This window comes from Periplaneta americana, chromosome 5 (genome assembly GCF_040183065.1).
Source record: "Periplaneta americana isolate PAMFEO1 chromosome 5, P.americana_PAMFEO1_priV1, whole genome shotgun sequence".
Taxonomy (NCBI): domain Eukaryota; kingdom Metazoa; phylum Arthropoda; class Insecta; order Blattodea; family Blattidae; genus Periplaneta; species Periplaneta americana.
In genome coordinates, this window is record NC_091121.1 from 91909779 (window position 1) to 91922214 (window position 12436).

The following is a 12436-nucleotide window of genomic DNA, read 5'->3' on the forward strand; positions in this document are numbered from 1 at the left end:
ACAGATTTCTTATGGTTAGATACTATGCTTTTTCACATATTGCAATGTTAACAGAACGGCTGATGTGCAGCTTTTTTACCCGAAGAAAGAAAATCCAAATCCTTTCACTTCAAATGAAGAATGTGATAGGCACAATTTGATAGGATAGTTTTAACTCTCCTTTCACCTTTCAAAATTCTATTATTTTTCCGCAATTCATAATCCCTTTCATGTTTTTGCAAAACTAACTATACTGCAGAAAATGTAGGACCATGAAGTAAATAAGGAAGTAAGTAAGGAAATACATAGTCGACATCACAGATGTCCGATTTTCCAGCTATAGGGATGAGAGAATTTTTTCACGTATCTGCGTTCTGATTTAATTGGTAATATAATTACAGGAATTCCCGTATTGGGTGTACCTTCCTTCGATCCTCTATATCTGTCTGAAGTGCTGGTGGACTACAAACAAGATGGTGTGGAAGGAAAGATGCTTATCAAGAACACAACATCATACGGAATCAAGAAAGCCGAGGTCCTGGACATCAGGTTGGTGACCTGTAGGCAACTGTGCTTCATAATCAAAGAATAATTCACATTTAATTTATAAAGTAAGAATATAACGTTATAAATTCGGAATCCAGGGTTCGATTACTGTATGGAAGTAAACATTCAGCTTCATTCCATAAAATTGGATGTATGACTCTTATATTTCTTGTGTTCTATGTTGTCCAAAGTCTTGCTCTTCTACCACAATACTAGGGAGTTCCGCTACTTCTGAATGCTTAGTGTTGTTTAAGAATTTAAATAGATATGTTCGGGAAACAGAATAAAATGAATTAATATTCTCGATAAAAAGGAAGAGAAATTTAATTACATACGTTACGTAGTGTTTCTTTGTGGCATAGATGTAAAAGCATTTACAACTATGAAACCTCTCAACTGGAGATATGGGACTGCCACGTTACACTCAGAAGTAGGGAAAAATCTAGATTAGGATATTTGCCCAATGTGTATTTTTCCTCTGCCTATCCTACTTGTGCAGTTAATATCGGATTTCAGCATTTGTACCTAAATCATCATCATCATCTTCTTCTTCTTCTTCTTGGCTTATCAGCCTGTTCCACCAGATGGGGAATCGCTCCATCTCTTTTTAGGTCTTCCAGGACTTCTTCTCCCTCTTGGCACTCCATCTCTTACTCTTCTTGCTCAATGGCATGCGTTCAACATGCTTATTCCATTCATCCCTTCTTCTATACTGAGGATCACGTAAGAGTAATTCCTAAAATACTAGTTTGGCCGTCTCTTCAGCGTTGCCAACTAATACTAGATATCACCAAAAGAGAATAAAATCACACAATACCATGTATAATAACAATAATAATAATAATAATAATAATAATAATAATAATAATAATAATAATAATAATAATAATATAGTATTAACAATAACGATGTCTTGCTTATTTACCACATCTCATCTTTATATTGGGAAGGTGTTCTCTAAAAGATTATATTTATAACTAGCTGTACCCGTGCGCTCCGCTGCACTTATTAGAAATAAATATAAAGTAATTACGTAATTAAAAGATAACATTGAGTCCAGGGAACATTCGTGTTTGATAGAAGAATAAATCGTTTAATATGCTACTTAATTTAAATTGTATTTAAATAATTAGAATGCTATCATTTTGGTCCAGAGACCACTCATTTTGGTGCAAAGATAATTCGTATAACATTTTTCTAAATTAGTCTTGAATGCATCCTTTAATAAATCACTCCAAATTAATAGAGTTGATTGTGTACGAAGATCATTTTTATGTTAACCTTACTGTGATCTTTTTTTTTTTTGTTAAGTTTATTTTATTCACGCCTTAACATCTATGGTCATGTCGCGTGTTTAGAATGTATGGGTATATCAGAAGGCCGTTTTTACTCTTGTTGAGTTCCTGTTTCTATTGTGTGTTGTAGATGGCTTATGTTCATGTAACTGATTATAGACTTTGATTAATGTTTTTGGTATTGGTAACTGAGGCGGTGATGAATAATGACATGTATCTTTCCAATCCGGCATTTGCCTTTATGACTAATGGAAATCATGAAAAACCTCAGTCAGATTGGTCGTCCTCGGGGTTTGAACCCGGGACCCCCGAATGCGTGTCTCAAATGCTACCGCCTGAGCCAACTCGTTCGGTTGTATATAATTGTTTATGCAAATAAAAAAATGAGGTACCCTACATAAATATTATTTTAAGAAACACAGGAAACGAATATCGGTAAATTATGAGCGCAGGAACGCCATTTCATGACACCTTTTAAAATAACTCAGCTCCAGTGATCTCTATGGTAAAATGAGTGTATAAAATTAGAGTATTTTATGTGGACCAAATAAAGTTGCAATAATCAAGTTATACAATATTTCGACAGAATATCAAGTTTTCTGTGCGTACAGATTTCTTTTCATCTTACCTCAGTCCTCATTTGTAGCATTACATCCATCTAGAGAAACTACAAATTTCAAATAGTGAAGGTTAATTAGCTTCTGAGATTACTTCATATAAACACACAAAATATTCTCTGTATATTAATATTGATAAACGTCAAGGCCGCCTTAAATAGACGGAGTCATTTGTTTTGATTTCATTGTAGCCATCGTCGTCGTTCCTGCAATAACTCCTATGTCACATCGATTTTCAGATTTTTGCTCTATTAAATAACTTAAATAGTGATGCAGCAAATAATACAATCTACTACATATAACTTAATTATATTTCTTTCTTTCGAAAACGTAAGAACTCACGATCTCCTATGCACTACTGCCATAATGAATAAATTTGTTTTTCTTCCTACTAAAAAATTTAATATTTTGCACCTTGAAGTTACGGAACAACGACACTGTAATCTGAGGCGGCGGTGGAAATGTATTGTTATTTTAAAACTCTTGCATATCCTTAAATATCAGTCCTATCAAAATTTTTCTTGGCATAAAACTTATAGGAAATCATTTTTAAAGAAACTTTTGTTATGTAACTTTTTCACAAAAATCAATAATAAGCGAGATATTTCGGTTTATTTAATTCAGGCCTCCTTATAACCCCCCTTTTAAATAAAGTATTTTGAATTCCATATAGTCTAAAATCTAAGTTACAACAAACTTAATTTATGTTCCAAGTTTCATCGAATTCCGTTCAGCCATTATCGCGTGAAAAGGTAACAAACATACAGACAGACAGACAGACTTAAATATCAGTCCTATCAACATTTTTCCTGAGATAAAACTTATCGGAAATCATTTTTAAAGAAACTTTTGTTATGTAACATTTTTCACAAAAATCAATAATAAGCGAGATATTTCGGTTTATTTAATTCAGGCCCCCTTATAACCCCCCTTTTAAATAAAGTATTTTGAATTCCATATAGCCTAAAATCTAAGTTACAACAAACTTAATTTATGTTCCAAGTTTCATCGAATTCCGTTCAGCCATTATCGCGTGAAAAGGTAACAAACATCCAGACAGACAGACAGACATACAAACAAAAATGTCAAAAAAGCGATTTTCGGTTTCAGGATGATTAATTATATATATGTTAACACCAATTATTTTTGGAAAAGCAAAAATTACCAGAAAAATTTCGCTTACAGATTTATTATTAGTATAGATTTGTGAAAGAGTATATTTTTCTTCTGGACCTCTCGCACATTATGTTAGTAGTTAGTAGATTAGTGTATGATATAATATTAAAATGTATTTTGTCTGAGAACATGAAATTCATTGCTTTGATTAAACAGTTTACGAATCACGAGACCTAATCTAAAAATGTATTTTGTTTGATCACGTGAAATATTAGTATGAATTCCGAAAACGAATGCAACTTTGAAATGTATGCTTTAGAATATTTACTCCATTATTATAATAAAAGTCTAAACACGAAAGAAATTAATTAAAATGTGAAATGGTATTTCTATCGATTACTCAAGGGCGTGTATTACACCAAATATGTTGTATTTATTTACACTTAGCCTACCTGACTCTAATCTTGAAATTGTAACCACAACACAAAGCAACACATACAATAACTATTATGTACTGATATTAATACTGATATTATGTTAAAATTTCGCTAACTTCCATTAATGGGCTCAGAAATCTAGAACAATTTGAATTTTCAGAATTTAAACTACTGACAACTTGTGTCACTGCTGCCAACATAAGTTATAAAATCACTACCAGTTGTATTTCTCAGTACCGAAATTCGAAACAAAGTTGGCAAAAGAAAATTCAACCTGCAAACTAGAAAAATCGACATAATCCTTTAGCTTATGTAGTAATGGGGGAAAAATGGTTAGGTATTAAGTAAGCTGACCCGGACTATAGCAGTCCACTCCTCAATAGGCTGAATATTGCAGATATCTTTAATTTCTGTATTTCGTATTCTATCCAATTTGGTTTTACCTGTTATATTTCTTAAAACTTTCATTTCTGCTACATTCATTATTTGTTTTGTTTTTGTTGTGTCTGATCTAGTTTCCACAGCATAAGTCATCATTGGCCTCACCACTGTTTCATATATTCTGGTTTTTGTTTCTCTTCTTAAATATTTATTTTTCCATATGTAATTATTGAGGTATCCTGAAACCATTGCTGCCTTATTAACTTGATCCCTCACTTCTTCCTTTAAACATCCGTCACTTGTTATCTTTGCTCCTAGATAGTTAAAACTCATAACCTGCTCTGGTACATGTTGATTTAATTGTAGTTTACATCTTAACGGATATTTATTTACTGTTAAAACCTTTGATTTTGATGCATTTATACTCATTCCATATTTGTCACAAGCCGGTGAAAAACAGTGTAACAAAATTTGTAAGTTATCTTCTGAATTGCTAATTAGAACAACATCATCTGCATAAGCAACACTAAATTTATTTCTCCTGTATTCATTAAGTATCCCTGCTTGTCTCTTACTTCTTGTATGATAAAATCCATTAAAATATTTAAAAGTAGTGCACTGAGTGAGTCTCCTTGCCTGATGCCTTTATTTAATGTTATTTCTTGTGTAAATATTCCATCTATTTTAATATTTGCCTTATTTCCTATGTATATGTCTTGTATTAATAAAATCAATCCATTAGGTACGTTTAGTTTATCTAAAATTTCTAAAATGATATGTAATTACACATTATCAAATACCTTATTTAGAACTATAAAACAATAAAATGCAGGATTATTATAACCAAGTGCTTTTTCACCTAAATGTTAAAATCTCAAAATTGTTTTCGTACATTTTACAGAACGAACCTCAGTGATCCTTCCAACATGGCAATCGATGTCGACTTCAGAATGCCTTCTGTATTTATTGAAGGCCAATATAAAGCTGAAGGAAAGATCGTTGCTTTCCCCATCAGCGGAAAGGGGGTCTTCAACAACAGCCTGAGTAAGTATAACAGAACCTTCCATGTGTGATATATTTTGAAAATGTCTAATTGCTGAAGATGGTGTTAAATTCTCTGGCAAAAGAACTAGAATACAGTAATAATATTAAATATCGTTTCAATATTAAATGCGGCTAATTCCAAAAAAACATTTCTCTTAAAACTTATTAATGTTTTAACTCAAATTATTAAATTATTATTCGTTACCTTATTTTAAAAGCGATATTAACTATTTAAGGTATATAATATTTGAGGAGAAAAATTCGATCCGGCGCCGGGGATCGAACCCGGGTCCTTGGTTCTACGTACCAAGCGCTCTGACCACTGAGCTCCGCCGAATTCAATCCACAGCACCGGATCGAACCTTCCTCCTTCAGTGTTTCCCTTTGTGGCCTGACTCCAAGTTAGGCTTATATGTTAACGTATATGTCTAGTGTCAACTGCCATTATACTAGGAGCGCACTAGGAGTGACTTATTTGGCCGGGATTCCGCAGTTATGATGCACTGCTAGCTATGAGAATATTATGGATTTTATTAATTTGTCTTACAGAATAATCTCTGTAATGTTGACAATTAATATTTGAGGAGAAAAATTCGATCCGGCGCCGGGGATCGAACCCGGGTCCTTGGTTCTACGTACCAAGCGCTCTGACCACTGAGCTACGCCGAATTCAATCCACAGCATCGGATCGAACCTTCCTCCTTCAATGTTTCCCTTTGTGGCCTGACTCCAACTTAGGCTTGTATGTTGACGTATATGTCTAGTGTCAACTGCTGTACATGTAGCCTACTACAGACCTTCTACCTATCTACCTTTCCAAATTAAAGGCATGTTAAGGGAAGCATGTTAGTGCTATTGTCGCCAAACTACAAAGTATGGGAGGGAGCAGAAGAGGCATCCTTCTAATAATAATTTTAGCCTTAGGGTAAGACTTGTATAGAACAGGAGTGTGTAATTCCAGTGTGACAGTACAATGAGAGGATTAGCTGGTAAGGTTCAAAGTCCTCAGGTAGAAACCCTGCAAACCGTTAGCATTTTACTTATATTTTTCAGTACATATACTCAAACATTGTAAGCTCAAAAATACCAAACTTTACGAGGCAACATTTATAAAAAGCAGTATCATGCGATTTAATACAAAATATGCAATGAAACTATAAAATATATGCAATATAAACCTCAAAATATGCATTATTAAACTTCAAATCTAAAAAACATACATTATGCATGAATTTACCAAAAGACCAAAACATGCAAATATGCACGGAAAAAGTATAAATATTTCGAATCACTAAGCCATGAAATGAATATTTACAAAGTTTGAGAACTGTAGCAAGCTTATATAAAACATGCATTTGCATGGAAATGCTGTCTCTATTCATGACTCAACAGAGAGCAACAGTTATTTCTGTTTATATTTAAGTGCTCTTCGCCAAGTTGAGCAACTCTGACAGTCTCTTCGCAACATATGCATTCCTTGTTTTAATATTGAAGGTTGGTAGGTTGAGCCATTTTTTTTATTTTGAAATGTTTTCAAACCAGTAGTGCAGTAATGAATTGTACTCAGAAGTTAAGCATATCGTTTTTATTTCATTTTCATTCGCCATGATAAACTTACCAATATACAATATAGCCACTTACAAACCGTAAAGCTGCCACGAATAAATTACCGGTAACTTTGGCATTTACAAATTGAGACCGTAAAGAAGTAAATAAAAGTTTTCTAACCTCATTTTATTGTCCGAAATGTGTTATTCTAGTCCACTCCATATAGGCCTACTTCATAGTTTGTAAAAGAAGTTTTTCCTCACCGCTGTGCATTATTTCTTAAATTATGTTTTATTTAACGACGCTCGCAACTGCAGAGGTTATATCAGCATCTCTGGTGTGCCGGCATTTTTCCTCAAAAGTTCTTTTGCATGCCAGTAAATCCACTGATTTGAGTCTTTCGCATTTAAGCACACTTGAATACTATCGACCTGGACCGGAATCGATTACCAGACATAAAGCGACCACGTTTTTAGGTATGACTTTTACACATCGTGCAAGATTACATAGTTCTCGCATTCCATGCCACTGACATAGAAATGATATTCCAGCCGACGTCAGAGGCACGTGGGGACTCAGAGGTGACCTGGTGACAATAGATGGAGAGGAATACATGAAGATCAGACACGTGTATATGTATCCTGAGGTGGGAGACATGAAGGTCTACGCTTCCAACCTGTTTACCGGCAATGAAGAGCTTAGTAAGTACTTAGTTGAATTTGAACCAATATTTCATAACAGTTTTAACTGATTGACTTATACAAGAATAGACTAATTCTATTTATTGAGTACGGTATTAAAATAGTATTTAATGTTGTTTTCAGTGACATTAAACTTTCACTGGTGAGCTAGTTAGGCAGTAGAACAGTTTTCAGTTCAGAATTTTAGAATAGGAACCTTTTATAATTGTCAAAATCTTTATCTATACATTTAGGTACGATAATATTTCACTTAAAACTACTTTTATGGGGTAATAGTACTCATATTAATAAGGTTATCATGTTACAAAAAAAAAAGCTATTAGAATTATAACAAATTCATCAATGAAGGCACACTGCAGACCGTTATTTGTGAATGAAAGAATAATGACTGTAACATCACTGTATATTTATCAAGCCCTAAGTTTTGTCAAAGATAATTCACAAATGTTGACACATAGGAATGATGTTCACCTATACAACACCAGAAACCGTGACCTTTTTGACATACCTAAATGTAGGCTAACCAAAACAATGAATAATTATTTTATTACGGCCCAATTGTATAAAACTCCCTGACTAAAGATCAACTTTGATCGAAGATCGAAAAGTGAACCGAGTTCAGACACTTCTTCTATTGTATAAAACTTTTCTGCGATCAAATTACCTTGGTTCAAATGCAATCTAAGTTCACGTGAAAAGGATTTGGCAACATCGCATAAACAGGTGAAATACGTGATGCGCGGACCATGTTATACAAGTTTGTTCAGTGTTGCCAATCTAGCGACTTTAACTCTTTTTCAACAACAATTTCTTTTAACTTTTATATTGCTTAGGGATTTAGTGACCTTTTTAGCACCCCATAGTGACCCCATAGTGACCTTTTTAGCACCCCATAGTGACAAAATGTAAGCTTTCTTTGTTGATAATGAGAAATCTAGCGACTTTGCAACTACTTTTTGGCGATTTTCCATACACTCTGTTGCAGACACTGTTTTTTTTTTGTGTAATGTAAATAATGGCGGACAATAAGAAGAAGGCTGACTGTTCTCCAAGTTGTTATCATGTTATGGTGTTTGATACTGCTAAACATAATAAAGCTTTATAAAACGACAATTTTCGTTTAGTAATACAGTTAATTGAACATTTATGAATGTACCTATCATATCCATTAATAATTAATGGTTGTTATAAACATAATATAATTATAGGTTATGTTATTTGATAATGCTGAACACGATAGAGCCTTATAAAATATAAGATTGTTTGTGTATTAAGGCAAGAAATTGAAAGAAATATATATAAATGTACCTAACATATCTATTAATATTAATAATAATGGATATTTTATTTGCACAATCTGTCACTCGTATATTTCAAACAGAAAATAAATAACTGAACTTGGATCATCTAACTTAATCGGAGAAATTTCTTCAGTCAAAGTTGACTTTAGTTTGAGACAAATTAATCTCAGATTAGACTTTATACAACACAAAATTCCAAGTTCAGCTGAAACAAGGATCAATTTAACCTCTGATCTAAGATTAAATGGTTTATACAATCGGGCCTACGTCTTTAAAAATTGCAAATGAATTTCCGACACGTTTTCAATCTGGAAAGAAAGTCTTTTAACAGATTTGTCTCTGGTTGGTTGATTAACGAACCCTTTTATAATATTAATGAGATTTTTAATGTTGTTGAGTGTTTCTGATACAATTTTATTGTCTTTTATGTCTCTGTTGTTTATTTCATATGCATTATTTGACTTTATCAATTGCACGAATATGTGTTCACCGACTGTACGATACTCAATATACTTATTCTCCATACGAGTCCATCATAAAATTTCCTCCTTTTCCTCTTATGCCATTAAAAGTTTCTGCAATTAGAATTACTCTGGGATTCCCTGTCTGTACCAGTATTATATCCAACTTAAAGATTTTCTCACCTTGAAATGATTATCTTCTCTATAAAGGTATCCCCGTAACATGCCATGAAGGCACTTGGGGGGGCATGGAGGTAGAGCCCCATGCTTTCCATGACCTCGGCACTAGAATGAGGTGGTGTGGTCGGCACCACGCTCTGACCGCCTTTTACCCCCGGGAAAGACCCAGTACTCAATTTTATAGAAGGCTGAGTGAACCTTGGGGCCGTTCTGAAAGTTTGGCAACGAGAAAAAATCCTGTCACCACCTGGGATCGAACCCCGGACCTTCCAGTCCGTAGCCAGCTGCTCTACCAACTGAGCTACCCGGCCGCCCGATTATCTTCTCTATACTTTTATAAATTCTTATTATATAGTTATAGTTATTCTTATATTTACTGGTATTTCATTTTTAAGTTAACCTCTGCTTTGTATTCTGAATCCTAGTAGTCAGCAGTAGATGTCGGCCAAATGTTCCAAATCGTGGAATTATAGTTTATCCAAATAGATTTCATTTAATCTTAATCACATTTGCATAAATTCCTTCCCACTTTATTACGTATTTATTTAAATAAAGGAAAGCGAAAAAAAGATAATTTGAACAAAGGAAGAAGTCCAAAGCATTTACAACGTGCAAACTTTAAGACATTTTATTTAAATACATTACAGTTATAGGTACTAGTGTCTTGCAATGTTCGAACATGAGAGAGGCTACCAAAACATTGCAAATTTCGTCTTGTATCATATGAAAAATTAATCGCAATATTTGTGCTTGGAAGCCTTAAGCCAGGGACCGTCAAGTGACTACACTCTCGTGCGTACGTACAAACCCTCAAGCCCTGACGTACGGCTGCGGGCAAGGGTAGCTGCTTCCACAGTGGCGGAGCTAAGAACTTGTATGTGAACCAAATTTGTGATAAGAATGTAAATTAATTTCAGCTTTTAATTGAAGCGCTTTCACTGTTAATTGCACTATACTGAAAAACCGTACTCTATACAATTTTGTACAGTTAACTATATACGAAACAAATTTTTGCATGTTTGCACAATAATGAAACAAAACAAAATATACACTTTTATACAGATTAATATACTGTTTGTCTTCTTCTCATTGCTATACAATTCAATTAACAAAATAAAACAACAGTACAAACGTTGTCATTCAAATACAATTCTCTAATAATAGTACTTTTTCTTAAACATCAGAGATCCGCTGCGATTTTTGCAGTTTTCTGTTAGTAAGCAGCTATTTAATTCTCGGAGCTATTGTTTTAGTACCAGCCAATCGCAAACATGCTTTCAATTGTTCAACACTTAGTTGTTTCTGTGACGTGACTTTGTAAACTTCATTAAACAAAACAGTGTTTCGCATACGTAGGTTGTCCCGAACATTTACAACGTTCTTGCAGCAAGATTGTACTGTTTAGGAAACCTTTCTCGTGGAAAACAAGTATAGAAATGGTTAATACTTTTTATTTTGATACTTATCCTTTAGCTCAATATCGCTTTGTAAATCAAGTATTTCTAATTGTAGTTCAGCAGGAATATCCAAGACACTCACTGAAAAAGATATTGCAAATATCTTAAATTGTTGTTCAAGATCTCTAATATCCTCAAATATACGTTCGAAACTTCGCACAATTGTTGCATTATTCTTATATATTCTTTCATGTCCAAGGCTTCTAACAGGTTTCCCATGTACATCCATAAATAAGGCAGTTTCATTTCTAAGTGCGAGAAAACGTTCCAGAATTTTTCGACTTCACCACCTTACCTCGGTATGGTAGAGTAAATCCCCATACTGTTAATACCATCAAGCAGTGCCCTGAAGTCCCTGTGATTGAGTCCTTTAGACCTTATGAAATTAATTGTTCGCATAACAACATCCATTACATTGCTAAGGTTCATGTTTTAGCACATAAATATTCCTGGTGCAAAATGCAGTGCACCGGTGCCCCCAAGCGACCTCGATAGGTTCCACCACTGATAGACTGCAGTGTACAAGTGTACTGCCCGCAGTGGAAGCCGTAAGCAGGCCTGTACGCCCTCTTGCGATCTTGACTCGACTTGGCGGATCCTGCCTTAAGCGGTTAAAACACGAAGGGGTGGGAGTGGAGGAAAGCGAATATTTTCATAACAAGGCAGAACAAACATGACAGGCCTTCTCCTGCAGAGCGAACATCGGCGAATATCGAACTTCGCTATACTCGACAAACTTGAACCGAACATAGCGCCTGTAATACACGACGCTAATAGGTACTATCGCATTTGCTGATGAAAACGTACTTTTATTAAATCTGAACAAGATTTCCAAAGAGTAGTGTACTGAACTTAAGAAGGAACTACCTTCACACTTTTAATATGACAGTTGTATAACACACAAAGACAACAATGTTACTTGAAGAAAGTATCAAACATATAAAACAAGCATCAAATTTAATTATTCCTGAGTTTTAATACAAAACACTGTCTAAAAGATGAAGTAAAATGGAAATATTTTAGATTTAGAGTTATTTAATAATAACATACTCATGAAAAACGCTACATGAAAGTACGCCGAAAGAGCAAAGCTCGCGTTCGGGGAGAGTTCCGTTTTGATAGAAAGACTTGAAAATGACATACAATTTTACTCGTACATTGTTCACCAAACATACCTGTTTTTTCTGAATTAAAATTTTTAGATTCTGATTACACAGATTATACATACCGGTAATTCACAAAAATAGAAATCTCTACTGTTCCTAAAATAAAATTTAAAATTCTTGCACTAAGATCATATTCTTAAGAAGAGCAGATAGAAACATACATAAATATACATACTTTGTAGACAAAATACTTAAGGAAAAAGATCA

General features: G+C 34.0%; 2 protein-coding genes across 2 annotated transcripts in view; one reads left to right on the forward strand and one right to left on the reverse strand.

Moving 5' to 3' along the window:
- Positions 1-12436, reverse strand: part of Hacd1 (3-hydroxyacyl-CoA dehydratase 1) — a 136083-nt gene that overhangs the window by 73092 nt on the left and 50555 nt on the right. The gene's annotated exons all lie outside the window — the stretch shown is intronic.
- The window catches only part of LOC138699984 (protein takeout-like), a 51100-nt gene that overhangs the window by 22288 nt on the left and 16376 nt on the right, over positions 1-12436 (forward strand). The window contains exons 3-5 of the mRNA XM_069826242.1: positions 381-528; positions 5273-5415; positions 7515-7664. Coding sequence (XP_069682343.1) covers positions 381-528; positions 5273-5415; positions 7515-7664 — 441 coding nt within the window. The remainder of the gene's footprint in view (positions 1-380; positions 529-5272; positions 5416-7514; positions 7665-12436) is intronic.